The following is a 20,574-nucleotide window of genomic DNA, read 5'->3' on the forward strand; positions in this document are numbered from 1 at the left end:
TTTTTTCAAAATTCATTTTCTTTTACAAAGTATTATACAAATCAAAAAATGTTTCTTTGTACCTCACGTTCTCCAAGTGTAAACTAAATGTATAATATTAAAAAACAGAACACAAACAACAAAAATCACATTATGTTAAGGAAGAAATATTTTTTTTCAAAAAGTTTGAAAAATCTATGAGAAAAAAAAAACAGATGTAGAGGAAACAGATCACATACAAGACCATCCAACCACAATTTACAAAAATCCGATGGATATTTCCATAAGTGCCCATTTGTCTTTCACCTGAAGTTTTGAGCATTCACAAAACGGACCGATTGCTGTGGACCCTCTGAAAGCATATACCCCCCAGCGTCCGTTTTAGACCACTCAGCCCCTCAGAGCAAAGCACTATGCTTACAGGATGGGGAAGCGTTAAGCAGCATTTCCCCATCTGAGCCTGTAATATTAATCAGATTTTTCTAAAAATAAATTTAGGTTTAAAACCTTTAACAGTGAGGCTTTCCACATGGCAAAAGATGTGTTGTACATAATCAATAGTGAATTCAATAAATACATATATATTTAACGATGGAAATTATGGTTTATGTGCACAACCCTTGTGATATCTGGTGACAAAAACTCACTTATTAGTAAATGGAACAAAAAAATGAAAAAAAGGAATTAAGAAATAACATACATTCACATCACACAAAACACATTACAGCAATGTTACAGTAAAAACATGTTCGAGGAGATTAAGAACATTTTATATATTCTTTAGGGTATCTGGAGTATCTGCTATAAAACTCCAGATGAAAAGGTCCCTTTGGAGATTGTGTAGCAAAGGCCACAGTATACACCTAAGACAAGATATCCATCAAGGAAGACTGTAATCTACCTTAAGATAGAAAACGGCCAGCCATAGCTTGGTGTTTTATGAAGATGTTTAACGAAAAGACCGTGCACGGTGGGAAACTACTACTAAGTCACATTTATTTTACAGGCCAAGACAGTTGTGCTTCTCAGTTGTACAAAAACGGGTGAAGGGTTATACAGTCACTTGGTGGTAATTCAGTATGACCTGCATACACATCCTAATCATGTCCAAAAGAGAAGTAAAATATATGGCTTTCAACGCTTGTACCACTGAAGAGTGACTATTGCTTCTACCAAGCGTGCACCAGTTCAAATTCTTCCGAGGAGACACTGTTGCTGCACTCTGGCAAATTAAGAGAGAGAGGGGTGTAATTATTTCACAGATAATTAAAGGCAGTATAGATACAGTTGCAAGAAAAAGGGAGCCCTTTTTGAAGTACCTGGACTTCTGCATTGATCACTAATAAAATGTGTTCTGCAGTGGCACACCTCTATGGAGGCAGAACATCCAGGTGCTATGGGGCAGTGGGTCAGGGGCCATCTTCGGTCCCGCCCCACCAATTGGTTGCAATGCCCCTGCTGGCCCATCCCTGTGCATCACTTTTTCAGCGAGTAAGGCTGGGTTCAGACCTGAGCGTATTTGATATGCGCGTTTAACGCGCGTTTTTGTCGCGCGTTTTTAGCAATAGTAAACGCGCGTTTGACGCGCGTTTGTGTGATTGACTGCAGTGTCCTATGGCCACAAACGCGCGTCAAAACGCCCCAAAGAAGCTCAAGAACTTGTTTGAGCGTAGGGCGTGAGAACCAGGGCCATAGGGAAGCATTGGTTTTCATGTGTTGAGCGTTTTACAGCGCGTTTGAACGCGCTGTAAAACGCTCAAGTGTGAACCCAGCCTAACAGTTGCTGAACATAGAGACAAAAGGGACAGCCAGGCAGGCGGAAATTTGCCAATAAGCAGAAGGGTTCTTAATGCCATTTTAATTTTAATGTAGAGTGACCGCACAAGCATTAAAGGGGCTGTCTGGCAGGATTGTGTTTATATATATTTTTTCTCTTATATTTGCTTAGCGACAGTCCCTATTTGTGTACATTGAGACCTGTCGAAGGTGAGCTGGGGGGGGGGGGGGGGGGGGGGGGCGGGAGCCGCCAAAAAGGAAGCTGCCCCGTGACACATCTCCCCGATGCTGTAATGTTTCATAGTAAAAGTTGTTTGTAACCGGGAGGCCCGTCAATATATCATGCTTACTGTGGGTCGGGTAGCATGTAGCTCCTGACAGGTACAATTTAAGAAAAAGGGGGCTGTATATTATTAGCACGAAAATGGGATTGGACCCAAGTAGAAGAGGAAGAAAAACCTCTCATAGGAATGGCACTGTACCTGCTTGATCATTGTCTATCTTGTGCTTGCTACTATTGGCAGAATCTGAAGCTGTGGGGCTGGATGCATCTTCTCCTCCCTGGCCTTCTGATTCTTCTGGATTGACAGAGTCAGCTTCTTCCTCTACAGCATCTATAGATCTCTTTTTTGAAAAAGGTTGATCAACACTGGAAATGTGGAGAGAGGGGGAAAAATAAAATCAAACTAGGGTTTGCCAACAAATTCTAAAGCATCAACACAGGTGTATGGCAAGCTTTTCCTACACTAAAATGGGAGGTGTGCTAATAGCCATCTCCGCCAACCAGCCCATAAACATGTGCACTCGACTTGGTTGAATGAGCATCTTCACTCAAAAGAGAATGATACAGATTTGGGCATGTTGAAATCCAGCATATTTAACAGGGTTCTCTGGTTTGATTAGGATTTGTTTTTTTATCTGTTAACACTTCCCTTTCCCTTTTCTCAGTATCACTGAAACCTGGCAGGATGTTAATATGTAGAAGTTCCTGTTTTTATCAGCTTCCTGCTGGATTTTCTAACCAGTCTCAGCATGTTTTGGTCTGTAATGTTTCTTAGGCCTTGCTGCAACTAGCCAACATGATGAGTGGAGGGATTGACCACTGCAAAGGAAACCGGCTGAGCAAGCCCTGTGAAACATTACTGAGCATGCTGGATTTGGCTGGAAAACACCGCAAGAAGCTGAGGAAAACCGGATGTTCTGCATGTAAACCTCCTGGAAGGATGCAGTAATACAGAGAACAGAGGAAGTCAAGAGCCAACATGGAAGACATGCATATAGGGCAAAGATATGCAGTGTTTTGAGTACTCTGGGCAGATAAAAAAAAATGTCATTATGAAACCAAAAGAACCCCTTTGAATTCTTCCATTTCCAAATATCGGTGCCAGGACCATCATGCATATTATGCAGTATTTACACTCATTTGTGAAATAGGTTTGTTTAGTGCACCACAAGAGCTGCAGTTACATACACAGAATGCCCAATTACCTAGTATATGCCAAAATAGTGCAGACATTGGGCTGGTATGAGTCAGCATAGTTTTCTATATGGAATAGCTAATGGGCAATGTATGCCTATGTGTCTTAGCTTCCTTTGGAGATATACATTAGGAAAGCATCTTGATGTTCTCCTCCAACATAAGGCTTAACTGGCTTTTTCGAGATATTTTAACTGATGACCAATCCTCGGTTGTGCTTGGCATCACAGCTCAGCCCTATTCACTTCACTGAACGACAAAGAGCTGCGAAAAGGCTGTGGCACTACTGCGAGCGCTGATGCCTTCTAAAACAGCTGGATTGAGACCCGTGTGTCCAGGACGTTGCTGTCTTTCCCCCTGCAATCTGGCTTGTATGAATGGTCATCTCCATCTACAGCCTGTGTGAGCCTCCTTGGCTTCATTCCCGCTCTCCACTCTGATCTGCTTCCCTTCCCCTGCCACCATCATCAACACAGATAAGGGAGGAGGAAACCAGAGAGCCGTCAAACAGGAGCTTTGCTCTGATGGATTTATGTAAGACTTGGCAGTGCCAGCAGCTAAGGGGAGGACTTACACATACGCTGTAAAAGCAAAAGAAAACTTAAAAATATGAAATATTAAAAAAAATATTTAGATAATTTCTTCATTTTGTGTTTAGGAAGCTAATGGAAAATATGAAAATTAGTGCAAGCAGTACATAATGGGAATAGCATTCATCCTATGTAACAATATTTGGCCATCCTGACAGTTTTGGGCATCTCTTCGCTCTGGGACATTTAGGAGACCATCACTATTATCACCATATACTCTATTGGGAGATACAAAAGACGGTGGATGCAGTGGTAGACTGAAGAGTTTTGTTTCGGAGAACTAGCCGCCAACAAACAAATGCTCTGAAGACAGGGGTTATACAAAACAGATGATACCCAATGCCGCTAAGTTCTTTAGAAGGATAACTATAGCACTGTTAGTCTTTTAAAAACTTTTTTTGTTTGTTTTTTATAATCCTATTTGGTAGAAGGACCCCCCCCCCCCACCCCCAGTCAGCCATCAGATGAAACTCGTGGAAAACCTAGTAGGAAATGTTCAATGACCCCACAGCTCTGCCACAGGGAGAACAGCGTCTACTGGAGTCAACAGCTGAGCTGGGTCCTGCAGAATGAGAGGCACTCTTTATAATTGCTCTGTGTCCTGTCTAACGGATAGAGTTTATGAATGAATAATCCCTTCTATTAACCTAAAATGCACGACCCTAAAAGGGTATTTGAAGGGGTCGTCTAGGTCAGAAAACCCAATTTTAAACCATATATACTCAGCTATTGTGCAAGTGCAGCACTGATCAGAACTACAGAATGCAGTCAGACTTGAGACTCAATATTCTCCTTCCCCTTCTTTATCCACTTTATACAAATTTATCTTTACTGCTGTACATCTGCCAGCCAGATGTTTTATTTAAAGATATAATGTTCTGTTACATAGGATGAATGCTATTCCCAGTATGGCTTGTAAGTACTTCGAGGGATAGATTAAAAAGGGAGCAACATGATTAATGGTTTCTCTAAATGTCCAAAAACTTGGATTGTCCTCCAGAAGTATTCATTTTTACCTTTTATCGGCTTAATCTGAGCACTAGCTTATTTACATTTTTGGATTTAAAAGAAACTTTTTTTTTTAATGAAAAAAAATATATATATATAGTAGCTTCAAATACTTGTTAAAGGGGGCTTCTACCTTTTCGATATTGATGACCTTTCTTCTGTATAGGTCATCAATATCAGATCGGAGGTACAACACCCAACATCCCCAACTATCACCTGTTTGCAGCAGCCAGCTGGTGTTGGAAACCTAACCAGTGGAAAACAAAAAGGATGCTTCCACTTTATACTGGCCATACTAGGTAGGGGATGGAGAGCAGGTCAAACATACCTTTTGGGGAACTTTTCTCATCAGAAATAGCTCTCTCGAGTGCCCAGGAGGTGGAGCTTCATTGTGAAGTGCTCTCCGTATTGGGGTGCTTCACACTCCAGCTGTCACTCAGAGGAGAGGGGCTGTGAAGAGACACCCTTCGCACGAGAGCAGGATTGGGGAGCATAAAACTTCATGTTCACACGACTCCTAATGAGGAAAGCTCCACAAAAAAGTTTATCTTGCTCTTTCCAGCAACTTCTTGTACTATGTGAAAATCGGATGTTTCTGTGATACAGAGTAATTGAACTTACAATTGTTCTAACTGATATGGCCATTTAGGGTGGTAATGCACATACAGATAGATAGGACTGTAGAGACACCTACAGCGCTGCAGTTAATCAGTCATCCCAATGCTTAAAGAATAACTACACTTTAGCAAAACTTTTAGTATGTTGCTGTTGCATATCAAAAGGTTTTGATCGGGGGCGTCCAGATTGCTGACACTGCCAGCCCCTGGCAAGGGCTAACATGATGAGTAAAAAGTACTGTTTTCTCCACAATGCTCCTCCTTTCTTCTGATGCACTTTTCTGTAGCAAGGAGAGAGTGCTCAGCTGAGTGATTCTTACTTCTTGTTTTAGCAATAGGTGATGGGTCTCAGCAGTCAGCCCTCCCCCGATTGAAGCCTTTGGTATGTCAATATTGGTGGATCGGACATCGGGTCTTTGAAGATGGTGCCTGCTGTTTTTTTTTTTTATTTATTTTTTATTGCTTCATCTCTCTCCCCCCCCCCCCCCCAAAAAAAAAAAATCACTTTTTTTTTTACAAAGTGATCAGTTATGCACAACCCAAAACTACAAATTGCCCCCATAAATGAGCCCTTACAAGCTCCGTAGACCTAAATAGGAAAAACTTCTGGGGGTCAGAATATGGCGATGTAAAGAAAACATTTTTAAAGGGAACCTGTCACCGGGATTTTGTGTATAGAGCTGAGGACATGGGTTGCTAGATGGCCGCTAGCACATTCACAATATCCAGTCCCCATAGCTCTGTGTGCTTTTATAGTGTAAAAAAACTGATTTGATACATATGCAAATTAGCGAGATGAGTCCTATCCCTGACTCATCTCACATACAGGACTCATCTCATGTTAATTTTCATATGTATCAAATCAGTTTTTTTTACACAATAAAAGCACACAGAGCTATGGGGACTGGGTATTGCGGATGTGCTAGCGGCCATCTAGCAACCCATGTCCTCAGCTCTATACACAAAATCCTGGTGACAGGTTCCCTTTAAGTATTAAAATACAAGAAAAACTATAAAGATGTGGCATCGCCATAATTGTACTGAACCAGGGAATGGGGGGGGGGGGTGAATAATAAAAAAGCGCCCATTTTCCCATTTTACCACATAGGAGACACTTTAAAAATGAAACCCATTAAACTGTGGCAGAATTACGTTTCTCTTTCCAATTCAATTTGGATTTTTCCAGCTTCCCACTACATTGTATTGGACATTAAATGATGACATTAGAAAGCAGAACTTGTTCCACAAAAAAAAACCAAAAAAAAAAACGATGTATGAATGGAAAAATAAATAAATGGCTCTAGGAAGTGGAGTAAAAAACAAAAAAGGAAAAAACAGAAAATCACTGTCAGGAAGGGGTTACAGACCCTCCAGGAAGTATTTTCTGGATGAAATGAACTGACACAATCCCAAAAGTAAAGTCTAACTGATCCCTGCCATTCTGGAGATTTCTGCTCATCTCTTAAAAGGGTATTCCAGTTGCATTAAATTGATGACCTATACACAGGAAATTATGAAAACTTGGTGCAACTCCTTTAAATGGGTATTCTGGTTGCATGAAGGGATAACTTGATAAGGGATAACTTGAAATCTTTGCACAACCCCTTTAAATCCCTTGCTAATCTAGATGTTTCATAAGTCCCCTGCCAGTCTTTGCTTACAGCTGCCAACAATCTGGAACATGACTGCTGCAGCCAATCAGTGGCAGCTGCGGTCACTTGCTAGTATGGAACATCGGCACTGGAGGCTTGGAAACAGATGGGGAAAGCCAGTTCCTCTGCGTGGGATCAGTAAAGAATTGAAGAGTTACGGTAAGTACGGTCTTTTGTGGCCTTTTCACCCACAAGAGCCAAACAATCCCAAATATATGTTGCCCTTTTGAACTTATTTTTTTTTTAATTCTCCACTTTCCCTTTATACTTGTTCAAAGCATTAGCTTAAATTTGTGCGATTTCATTTTCATTCTTTTATACTTTACCAAAATTGAATGGACATGTGTTTAATATGAACAATTCGAGAACGAGAAGATCACCTGCTTGAGTAATGATATCTTGAGTTTTGTGCAACATACGTGTACTGAGTTTTCGGCCTCTTCCTTTCAAAATCCATCCATCCATCGTCAGTACGTTTTCTTTTAACTAGGTCTGGTCTCTCTTTTTTTGCAATATACTCTGCATATGTTTGGACACAATAGCTTTCTGCAAATCTGCTGATGTTTACAGCTGCAAAGGAAAAGGAAGGAGTGTGTGAAAACAACTACATGAAGCAAACACGCACAAAAAAATAAAAATATCTTCATTTGCAGCCTGAGTCAGTCACACATGCAAATATACAAGAGATGCATGAGTTATATAAGTTATATACTGTGCTTCGAAGGCTACAGTTACTAAGCTGTGCAAGGTCTAGTTCTAATGGACCTATCGCAGCCTAGTCTATATACCAACAAACCAATTACACAGCTTGTAGGCAAGTCAAAGCTGGCCATACACATTCGATAAATGTTGGCATACTAGCCAATCTCGACAGGACCAGCTGACCATCTAATATGTATGAGGGTCTTCGGGAAGATGTCAGGGGTGGTAAGGATCGGGCAGTTCCGATTTTAACTGCCTGATCTTTTTGTTCTCTGAAAGCTGCCAGAGGCTTTCTCCCCGTTTAGGACATATGCATGCTTGGCCGAGCGAGCATGTGTATGGAGGTAGGGATCGACCGATTATCGGTTTGGCCGATATTATCGGCCGATATTGAGGATTTTGAACGTTATCGGTATCGGCATCTATTTTGCCGATATACCGATAACTTATTGGGAACACAGAACGCGCTGCTCTCAGCGCGTTCTGTGTTCCCTCCGCAGCACAGGGGAGAAGGAAGCAGTGTCTCCTCCCCCTGTGATGCTGCTGCCGCTGCCTCCAATGACAGGACGGAAGACAAGAGGAGGGGAGGGGCTGTGGCCGCTGCGCCACCAATGAAGATGAGTCTTTCATTAATTCAAATACAGGAGGCGGGAGCTGGCTGCAGAATCACATAGCCGGCTCCCGGCCTCTATGAACGGCAGCTGCGGTCCGCGGTAGTTAACCTCTTAGGTGCCGCGGATCGCAGCTACCGCTCATAGAGGTCGGGAGCCAGCTATGTGATTCTGCAGCCAGCTCCCGCCTCCTGTATGTGAAAGAGAGGTATCTTCATTGGTGGCGCAGTGCGCCCCCCCCCCCCTCAAGCAGTGCGCCCCCCACCCCAATAGTAAAAACATTGGTGGCGCAGTGCGCCCCCCCCCTCAAGCCCCCTAGTATTAGTCATTGGTGGCGCAGTGCGCCCCCCACCCCCATCCCAATAGTAAAAACATTGGTGGCGCAGTGCGCCCCCCCCCCCCCCCCCCAGTTCTAATCATTGGTGGCAGTGGCCACAGGATCCCCTCTCCCCTGCTCCTCCGATCGGAGCCCCAGCAGTGTAAGCCTGGGGCTCCGATCGGTTACCATGGCAGCCAGGACGCTATTGAAGCCCTGGCTGCCATAGTCAGCTCCATGCTGCTGTGTGCACAGAGCACAGGGCAGCAGGGAGAGTGCGAGATCCTATTCACTCTGATAGAGATCTATCAGGGTGAATAGGACAAGGGTTCTAGTCCCTAAGGGGGCTAAAAGTTAGTAAAAAAAAAAAAAAAAAAAAAAATATTAAGTATAAATGAAAAAGATTTACAAAAAAAATAAAATAATACACGTTAACAATAAACATTAATTTTCAGCAGATTTGTGTAGGAGATTTTTTTTTTCCTCAAAAATAAAAATACCCAGAATATCGGTATAAATTATAGGCTATCGGCCTGAAAGTTGACAAATTATCGGTATCGGCCCTAAAAAATCAATATCGGTCGATCCCTATATGGAGGGATTGGGAAAGATAGCTGTCGGCCAACAAGTGTATATGGTTAGCTCAAGAGTTAAAGAGACTATATATTGACAACGTGTCAATGGCAACTTTAAGTGCATCTGTCTAAAATTTTCACCTACACTAAAGGATATGTACACCTTCAGGAGCATATTTTTTTTAATGACTGCATTTTACTCATTTTGGGCAATTTTTTTTTTCAGTTGGTCATTATTAAAAATGTTAAGCCATTTGAGATACAAGGGTTAAAAATCAGTGTGGGCAAGCTATTACTGTCTGTTTTCTTTGAATCCAGTCATCTGACTGCTCATGTATAGCTCTAACTTCTGACCTCAAAAACATTTAAGCCATATTCTTATCAGTTTGATAAGAATTCAGCTATAATGAGTGTATATGATGTCAAGAGATCAGTGATAAGAGCCACAAATGAGCCATCAGATGATGATATTCAAACAGAACAGACAGTGGCAGCCTGTAAGACTGATTTTCTAACCCTGGCATCTCTGAAATGGCTGAAAAGTTTTAATGATTTAAAAAAAAAAAAAAAAAAAAAAGGATTGTTAGCCCAGAATGAGTAAAATGAAAAAAATATATATATCTCTCTCCATATATACACACACATAAACCTGCCCTGAAGGTGTCCATAGCCTTAAAGCTCATATTTTCATTTATTCTCTTGGCCAAACTGGTTCCCAGGTGCTCAGCAGTGTATACAGTCACATAACAAGCAAGTCAACATATAGAGGCAGCTGCTACATTTTTTTTTTTTTATTCCAAAAAAACTGGGACCAAAGGCTAATTCCACTCTGATGATCAGAACATCCCTTGTCCGCATCAATCATTCACTGGGGTCTGCAATGAATTCCACAGGAAAAGTCCAGGAATGTTTCTTTTGTCACATGTGCTGGGATCCTTTCCTGCTCTTGGTGAATAATCATGTATAAGACACTCGCCCATCTTTACTAATGCTGTCTAATATGCATACAGCTTGAAAATGGGTCAAATTTATCCTAGTGGCTGATGCTGGATGATAAATCTGGAGCATATTTAGACTGTCTAGATTAGTTTATATCACCTATTTGTGGGCTTATCTCACACTAAACATGCCCTGGAGATGTCCACATTTGCACAAATGCTCCTAAATTCTGTCCACTGAAAACTTTAGCCCAATTTGAAGTTGGTCCAATCTGCGACACTTTTATTAGCGAGAATTGTGGATTTCAGCATCATTAGTGTATCTATTCGTTAGACAAAAGCAGCCAAAACCTTAAAACCTGGAAAAGTCAAGGATGTCGAAAAAAGTTATTTTTGGCGCATCAGAAAGTGGTGCACTCCTAGTATATGGGGCCAATGGATTTTTATAAAGATCAGTATGAAATTCCTCCAAGCAGACTGTTCCTAATATTGTGATTTTATTGGCATCTCTACATTAGGAATTGTCATATGCTTGGTACATCAGGCTTTTCTGGGATGGCTGGAAGACTGGAGTGGACAAACAACTTTAAGAAAACATGCTCCTTCCACTTTCGCCTCATGCACACAACCGTAGTTTTGGTCCACATCAATCGGACGCGACCCATTCATTTTATCCTTATGTCCATATCACAGCCACACAAAAAAGATAGAACATGTCCTAGACTCGTCAGTTTTGCCGACAAGGATAGGACATTCCTAAAGGAGTTTGAAAAAAAAAAAAATGGTGGCACGCACACCACTTGGATCTGAGAACTGTAAAACAGGTATGGTCATGTGCATGAGGCCTTTGTTGAAGATTTGGTCTCAAGTTAGAGTTGTCACATTAGGCTCATCCTCCTTGTCCAAATTCTTTCACCCTACTTGATGATCGAGCCAATCTTTTTTTTTTTCCTTGGAACCAGGCCCCCCCCCTCCCCCCCACACACACTACAGTTATATTCCAGGAATGTCTCACACAGGCGTCCCATTTATACCATCAGTATTGGCATCTACAGAACACACTGAATGTAGATACTCAAGGCCACAAGGCCCTTTTTGCGCATATGCGTTTTTTAACTTCAGATGCGTTTTTTATTGCTTTCTATTGTTTTTTTATTTCATTTCATGTATCTTCAATTTTAGAATGTGTTTTTTATTCTATGCCTTTATATTAGGATTTGGGCATATATCTTTATGAATGTTTAAACACGTGATTTTAGGATCATATATACATATACACATGCATGGCCTTACTGAACTAATATAGTGAAGGGCTGATATATTTGATTTTAAGCCTCTTTTGTATATGGCATTATAGACAGCAATAACAGATCGCATATGCATCTTTTTATAAGTTGATATAATTTATATAGGGCACTGAAGTATTATGATCTAAGAAACAAACAACTGGAATTTATATCCAGGACTTCTGACTCCCTCGCTGCCCCAACATGCAATGCGCCAATTATGGACAATATAAAAAGAATACTCAGCCGTCACTGTCTACACCACTGAGGAAGGGGCTCTGTTACCCCGAAACGCGTTTGAAAAAGACAGTGAGGGAGCATCAAGAAGCAATACGTCGGAATCGCATATTTACAACTGGACTGCAAACATCTACAGATCATCGCTACCATCATCTATTTGAAAACCCCGCCTGGAATCTCAAGTCACCTGACCGCCCAGCAAACCACGTGGGACGCCACACAGGTCCAGGAAGGTCAGAGCAGTGAAAGGAAACTGCATCGTTATCCAGGAGAGAGGGGAAAACACAGACTTTACCTACAGGTCCTTGAAGCTCACAACTTGAGCATTGCACCTAAAAGGTTGGTGTACAAGTGAGCCGAATTCAGGAGCGGTAAAGTACTCTGTACATAGAACAGCATTTAATTATTGCTAACTTGGATGTTAATGACTCTTTCAAAAACGGTGCGTTTCTAAAACTGGCGCAAATACATGGTCACAAGCACAACCTATAATCACAAGTGTCTCTGGACTTTAACCTGTTTGGCTCAACAGCCCCCCCCCCCCCCCCCTAAGGATTTCCAGTGCATAGAGTTTTAGTCTAAGTTTTAACAGGATTGTTTTAGTGTATAAGTTTGATGCAACATGTTGTGAATTATTTTAAAGTGATATAAAAATATCTGATATATTCCAACTTGTCTATGGTTGCTTGATATTGAGTGACGCCCAATCCAATCAATTTTGTCCTTTTTGCGCCTTAACCGAATGGTTGACAAAGTAAAGGAACCAGAAGATTAACACTTAAAACTTTAGGCCCAGCTGAACACAGGTCTCTTGGCAAGTCTGCGTCATCTCTCAAAAGCACGTCAAACAACGTTTTATTTTAATGAGCGACCATCAATTCGTCAAATACCTTCCACATTGCTCACCGGTATAAACAGACGAGGAGAATATTTTTTATGTCTTTATATAAACCAGTAGGTTTACTTTGCAATTGTGCCAGCAAACAACATTAGTGTGTCAATCTAATGTGGAATTACAGTATATGAAGATGGCAGTTTATGGAATACATGAAGATGGCGGTTTATGGAATACATGAAGATGGCGGTTTATGGAATACATGAAGATGGCGGTTTATGGAATACATGAAGATGGCGGTTTAGGGAATACATGAAGATGGCGGTTTAGGGAATACATGAAGATGGCGGTTTATGGAATACATGAAGATGGCGGTTTATGGAATACATGAAGATGGCGGTTTATGGAATACATGCACATGAAGATGGCGGTTTATGGAATACATGAAGATGGCGGTTTATGGAATACATGAAGATGGCGGTTTATGGAATACATGAAGATGGCGGTTTTGGGAATACATGCACATGAAGAGGGCGGTTTAGGGAATATCTGAAGACTAAATATACTGGTTCAGACTGGTAGATAATCAGAGCACATCATCAACAAGAGAGGCTGAAAGGTCTTCTCTACCCAGGGAATAACACAATGGTGAGAAGTCCAATGAAAATTGTCATTCAAGAATGTAACCTGTTGTGGTCTAAACATACCCCGAGGCCACCTGCACATGATGTGGGTGATAGACATTCATGCAGATCTTATGTACTATGTGGATTTATGTGAGTTTCTGCAACATATCCACACTAAAAACTGCAATTTCTAATTGTGGATTTTGGGGTGGATAAGATTAGGTTTTGATGCAGATCTCACCCTTTATTGCAAAAGGAAATCCACATACAATCTCATCCACTTTGCTGGCATTGTAATATGCTGAGATTTTTCCCCGCACAGGAATCTGTGCGGAAAAACAATGTATATTCTGCAATGTGTGCAGGTGGCCTTAAAGGGGTTTTCCTTGAGGTCAATACCGATGTCCTAGTCTAATAATAAACCATCATTATCCAATTTGTCGGGATCAGATTCCTGGTACTCCTGACAATCAGCTGCTGGAAAAGGCCATGGCACTTGGCCAAGCACTGTGACCTCTTCTTCAGGCTTTGACAACACGTCCATTGGTCACATGGTGTGTAGAATGAGGCTCAATGACAAGCACAGATGCGATATAATGTACAGTGCTGCAGTCTCTTCAACAGCTGATCAGTCGGGGGGGGGGGGGGGGGGGGGGGGACTGGGAGTCAGACACCAAGTGATTTGATATTGATGATCTATCTAGCCCCTTTAAAATAAGCAAAGCCAAAAACAGACCCAGACAAATTCAAGAAGTTACAATTAAAAGGAATGTATCACCAATTTTTTTTCTGCCAGTTAAAAGCAGATAGTAAATTTTTTTTTTTTTATCTCTCATTTTCTGATTGCAGATTTATTCATTCAATTTCCTGAACATGATTATGGGGGCATCCATCTTGCCTGAGCTTTTCTTAAAGGGGTTATTCAATTCTAAAAATGCCACCCCCACAATGCCCGGGTTCCTCCACTGTTATTGGCTGCACCCCCCAATGTTTTGATCCGCACAACGGGGAGATCCAGCAGCAGCCGTACAGAGATCCGGAGTGACGCACTCCCACTGAAATGAATGGGAAGCGCACCGTGCACGCACAGCCACCGCTCCATTCACTTCTATGGGGCTGACGGAAAAAAGCCGGCTTTTTTCAGTGCTCCCATAGGAATGAATAGAGGGTAACCGTACATGCGCAAGGCGCCCTCCTTCACTTTGCAGGCTCTGTTCTAACGATGCCCCCAATGTCTGAGGTGAGACTCGGATGTCTGAGTGTTGTGATGACAGTCCCTTTAAGTTATGATTTTTAACATCATTTTCGTATAGACAAACAGTGGAGACTAAATTGTAATTCTGTGGAAATGGCCTCCTGTATGATCAGTATGGAAATGGCATTAACTTCACATAGTTTGTGCACACCATTGAGAAAGTTAAGCAAAGCACAAGGCAAAATAATGGTTTTTCAAGCATAAATTATACCTTATAAGTTACTGCAAGGCAAAAAAGAGATCGATGTTAGGTGAGAAAGTAGGTGGCTTTCATGCCTTACCCAACACAGGATAATACTTGGAGGAAAAAGTTCTTTTTATTGCCTGCCTTCATACAGCAACAATTTACCAACATTCCTTCAAGTCCCAGCAGCTTTGCAGCTTTCAGACTTTAATCTGCAAGCCAAGCTCTGGCTTGAAGCCATCTGGAGAACGGATGAATCAGCAAAATGAATTGGCTGTCAACTAGTGTCCTCTACAGTTTCCAACTTAACCGTCTGGAATAAAAAAAAAAAAAAACATCGCAGAAAGAAAAAGGGTATTGTCCACGGATTTTCTGCGAGTTAACATGTACGCATATAAAGTAAAGTCAGCAGCGCAGACTGTAAAAGAGTATCAAGTCTACAAAATGCACCAGTAAATGCTGAAATCACAGTAAGGATTGGCTACTGAATCTAAAGTAACAACAGATAAGACTGCGACTAGCCACTGACTTTAGCTGCACATCTCCATGTGCTTGCATTACATGAAGTCTAAAGGCAAACGTTAAAAGGGTTTCCAAGTCTTTACAACGGTTGACCAATCCTCAGGATAGGTAATTGGTATCTGATCGGTGGGGGTCCGACACTCTCAGAACCCCACCGGTCAGCTATTTGAGAAGGCATCAGTGTTCGGTCAGAATACTATACCTTGTCACAGGCATCCTCAAACTGTGGCCCTCCAGCTGTTGCAAAACTACAACTCCCAGCATGCCCGAACAGCCTACAGGTATCGGCCTACAGCAGGGCATTGTGGGAGTTGTAGTTTTACAAAAGCTGGAGGGCCGCAGTTTGAGGATGCCTGCCTTATCAGAATGCTATACCCTCATCGCTTCCGATGACGCGGCTGCATCAGAAGTGACGAGAATCAGCTGGAGGAGGGGGTGTGCAGCGCTGCTCAAGTGAAGATCCACGGGTAAGTAAAAAATTATAGCACCGCCGCGGGAGAAGCGCCCACTTAATGCGCAAAACCATCCGAGACAGCACCTGGAGCCACAGCTGGGTAAGAGAGGGAGCGCACGCGCGGCTATATACTCCCGTCGGCCACACACCTCAGGATTACACCGCACGTGCACACTCAGGGGTAGGGAGATCTAATGGAACATTTTGCACTGACAAATCTACCTACCCCTGAGTGAGCACGCGCAGTGTAATCCTTGTGTGGATGACGGGAGTATATAGCCGCGCATGTGCACCCTCTCCTACCCAGCCGTGGCTGCGGGCGCAGGCGCAGTGTTTCCCAGACGGTTTTGCGCATGCGCATTAAGTGGGTGCTTCTCAGCGCCGCCCACCCGCTTCTCGTCACTTCCAGTGGAGCCGCGTAACCAGAAGTAACGAGGGTATAGCATTCTGATAAGGTATAGTATTCTGACAGAACACCGGCGCCCCTGTGAGCCCGCAGCCTTCTCCATGCTTACCAAGCACAGTGCCGTACACTGTATAGCGGCTGTGCTTGGTATCGCAGCTTGGCCCCATTCACTTCTATGCACCGATGAACGTGTCGTCACCGGCCTAGGAAAAGCTGAGAGGTGGTCATAGTGCTACTGCGAGTACCGCTGCCTCCTTAAACAGCTGATCGGCAGGGATCCAAGGTGTCAGACCCCCACTGATTACCTATCCTCTGGAGAGGATACAAAATCCAGATTGACGGCATCATCTCCATACAAAAAGGTTCTTTATTCACAATGGGTCCATGAAAAGCACATGTACAAACGCACCAGTAAAAAATGCAACGTTTCGGCTACATGGCAGCCTCACATTTGTACATGTGCTTTTCATGGACCCACTGTGAATAAAGAACCTTTTTGGATGGAGATGCGGCCGTCAATCTGGATTTTGTATGCCATTCTAATGACCGAATGGATCGGAGGTCAAGGACATTCCTGAATACATCTTCAAGGTCATTGGTGCTGCTCTCAAACACAATTTTACCCTATCCTCTGGAGAGGTCATCAGTATCTAAAGACTTGGATAACCCCATTTAAGTTAAGGCTCATGAACACGACCGTATGTATTTTGAGATCCGCAAAAAATACGGATGACGTCCGTGTGCATTCCGTATTTTGCGGAACGGAACAGTTGGCCCCTAATAAAACGGTCCTTTGCTTGCCCGCAATGCGGACAATAATAGGATATGTTCTGATTGTTTGCGGAACGGACATTGAATGCACATCGAGTAACGTCTATTGTTTTTGCAGAACCATTCGTTTTAATGGATCCTGCAAAAAAAACGGAATGGACTCGGAAAGAAAATACATTTCTGTGCATGAGCCATTAATGTAAGGATGGCGGACAATTCAATTAACTAGAACTTGGCTGCAAAGTCAACGCCAGGGCCCAGGGTAGTAGATGCCATTTTGGAGGTCATGACGCAGACAAGAAAGCAACCTATCCTATCAACAAAATATCTGGGAGTCAGACTAGGACATCACTTCATTCACCTCCAATGCATATTATTTGCTGGGACATCTGGCACAATTTTTCTAGTCGTTCGAACAGGGTGTCATTAGATATTTTTAGGTCTAGCAAGTGATTAGGTATAGAAAACCCATTTTGAGAGTAAATTAAACACCTTAAGAAATAAAGAACTATTTGTAACAATTTTCCAGGATATTAAAGACATGCTGGTTCAAGAAAAAATAATTCCCATTAACTGGAGAAAGAACTGATGCCATCCCATCCTTTTAGTTACAGATCCGTCAATTCTTGGGCTCCTCTTTCATCCAAGATGGCCGACCGGCTTCTTAGACCGATTGTGCATTTGGTAGCCTTGGACTGACTAGCACTACTGATGTGAACAGTGCTGGCCAATCCAAGAGCAGGGTTCAACAAGTAGAAAGTGTTGACTGGACTACTGATGTTCAGTGTGTCTGAGAAGGAGCGTGGAGCGAATCGAGCTTCGGATCCAAGATCGGAAGTCAATTCACTCAAAACTTAAATTTTAATACTGTACGGAGACCCATCACCATACAGCATTAAAATGTATGGCCGCCGGCGAGGTAAACAGAGTTATCACTGAAGTTGCGCGAAATTAGGTGAATAACTTCAGCATTAGATTTTTAAACTTAAAAAAACCTTTTTAAAACCGGAATCTGAAGTTGGCTTCGGTACTGAAGCCAACTTCGGATCAAAGTTTTGAAATAGTTTTCAATCTCTAAAACCTAACTTAAAATGGTTTTAAAGTTTGAAGTTATTCACCGAAGTCCCGAGAGATTTCAGTGATAACGAATTTCCGTCGCCGGATCCCATACATTTGAATGCTGTAAGGAGACAAATCTCCGTACAGCAGTCAAACAAAGTTTTAAGCAAATCTACTCCGGATCCGTGATCTGAAGCTCAATTCGCTCAACACTACTGAGAAGCAGTGCAGTCATTTTGGATGGCAGAAGATGGTCCTGAGAATTAGCAAAAGAATTAACAAAAAAATAAAATCATGTAATTGTGCTGCCTGTTCCTCAGCTAATGTGAATTTTTTAGTTTGAACTGCAGGGTTGCTTAAACCCTGGTACTAAAGTGCTTGTTTGGCGGTAATACAGCCACAATACTCAATCCTGCCCAATTTTTGTGAACCAAATTTAAAGGGGTTGTCTCACTTCTGCAAATGGCATTTGTCATGTACAGAAAGTTAACACAAGGCACTTACTAATGTATTGCGATTGTCCATATTGCTTTCTTTGCTGGCTGGATTCATTTTTCAAATCACACTATACACTGCTTCTATCCAGAGATTACAACGACCCTGCAATCCACCAACGGTGGTCGTGCTTGTATAGTACAGGAAAAAAGGCCTCTCTGGTGGCTGGGACAGTGGGAGTGTGCATAGTCAGCTCCCGACCACCTCATATCTACGCTGCAACAGTGGCCATAACCCCCGGAAATGAGCAGTGCATAATGCGATGGAAAAATGAATCCAGCCAGCTAAGGCGGCAATATGGACAATCACAATACATTAGTAAGTGACTTGTATTAACTTTCTCTACATGATTAATACCATTTGCTTATGCAAGACAACCCCTTTAAAAAATCATTAAATAGCCCTATGGTGTTCATTATTTTTGGAAATAGGGTTTAATGTGATACCGGCATGCTATGAGTCAAGTATTCTACAAAAAAAAAAAAAATTCTAACCATCCTGTTCATAAGAAGCACATTTCGTCAAGATGTTTTGGCCCAATTTTCTGACTACACATACCAAAATAATTTCTGAAAAGCTAGTTTTTATACTGGCCACAAGATATTTGCACTACAGATGTGCGCTCATGATGAATGGGTGGCATGGTGGCTCAGTGGTTAGCACTGGTGCCTTGCAGCGCTGGGGTCCTACTACGTTTGAATCCGACCAAGGACAACCTCTGCATGGCGTTTGTATGTTCTCCCCGTGTTTGCGTGGGTTTCCTCCGGGTACTCCGGTTTCCTCCCACGCTCCAAAGACATACAGATAGGGAACTTAGCTTGCGAGTCTCATTGGGAACAGCAAGTGATGATAATGTCTGTAAAGCGCTGCGGAATATGTCAGTGCTATATCAGTGCGTAAAAGAAACATTACATATAGGTCATCTCACTTTGCGTCTTGCTGTGAAACCCAGTTTAATTCGCGGAAACATCTCATTATCACTGAACAAGTTACAACCATATCCTTAACGCCTATAAGTTCCTGACGATGTAAGCTGTAACTTAGCAGCCATCGAAAACATGGTTCTGTAATTGCAGTGAAGCTTTGACTTACATAAACCCCCCCCCATTTCAATCAAGAGTATAAAACCTCCAGCGGCATAAAATCTGAAGAGAACAAGCTAAAGACCTAACAGATTATCTTAACGGATAGTATAATTTTACCACCATATGTAAAGTGTATAATGTGGTCACAAATGGACAAACTATTAAGTCCTCTAGTCTTCATAATTAAAAGCTTATTAAATCAACAGATACAAAAATGCAACACCTGAATCACCGGATTATCAACAGGAAGTCACAACAATTCTCCCATACTTCAGCACATTTAAAGGTACCTACTTAACAAAAATGACGCTTGTAATGAGACCTCACGTAACAGTTAAAAGACCGCATCGACACGTAGATCAAAAAAATAAATAAATTCGGCAGCAGTATTAGACTGCCAGCTCATACGAACGTTCTTCAATGATAAACTGGCCGACAATTGGCCAGTCTAAAACTTGGTTAAGTTAGGCCCCTTTCACACGAACGAGTATTCCGCACGGGTGCAATTCGTGATGTGAACAAATTGCGCCCGCACGGAATCCGGAGCCATTCATTTACGTGTACATGTGCGTTAGTTTTCACGCATCACCTGTGAGTTGCGTGAAAATCACAACATGTTCTATATTCCGCGATTTTAACGCAACGCTGGCCGCATAGAGGTGAATGTGGCTGCATGAAAAAGATGTTGTTTGTATACATTCAGTTCATCACCCGCATGCAAAACGCATTGCACCAGCGCGATAAAAAGTGATTGCAGGCAAAACTGAATGACTTTGCTTGCAAACTCACCAATTTTTCACTGAACGCATTCGCAACGCATCTGGACACGCTAGTCTGCAAGGGGCCTTAAAAGTTCTACTTAATATTTTCCAATAAAACTGTATATCAATCTACTCAACTCCCCCTGCTGTATGCTGCCTGCACTGCACTTTCATGGTGACTGGTTCCCTTTAAAAGGTAAAAAGTGCATCAAAAATATGACCAAATTATGGCTTTTACCATAGTTGTACCTGCTAGATTTGACTTTCTGATGCAAAGTTTCAGAAATGATACAACAATCCAGTACCATTAATGTCTGAAGGTGGCAACAGCAGGGGGTCCACTAATTTGGGAAC

General features: G+C 42.2%; 1 protein-coding gene across 2 annotated transcripts in view; it reads right to left on the minus strand.

The window, feature by feature from the left end:
• Positions 1-470: 470 nt before the first annotated feature.
• PARN (poly(A)-specific ribonuclease) overlaps positions 471-20,574 on the minus strand; it is a 134,895-nt gene continuing 114,791 nt past the window's right edge. The window contains exons 22-24 of one of the 2 annotated variants that reach the window (XM_040439640.1): positions 7,519-7,669; positions 2,238-2,404; positions 471-1,201 (exon numbers count right to left, since the gene is read on the minus strand). In XM_040439640.1, the coding sequence (XP_040295574.1) occupies positions 1,149-1,201; positions 2,238-2,404; positions 7,519-7,669 (371 nt within the window). In that variant the 3' untranslated portion in view covers positions 471-1,148. Of the gene's footprint in view, positions 1,202-2,237; positions 2,405-7,479; positions 7,670-20,574 lie in introns of both variants that reach the window. The other variant, XM_040439639.1, reaches the window with a different exon arrangement.

Source organism: Bufo bufo, chromosome 7 (assembly GCF_905171765.1).
Source record: "Bufo bufo chromosome 7, aBufBuf1.1, whole genome shotgun sequence".
Lineage (NCBI taxonomy): Eukaryota > Metazoa > Chordata > Amphibia > Anura > Bufonidae > Bufo > Bufo bufo.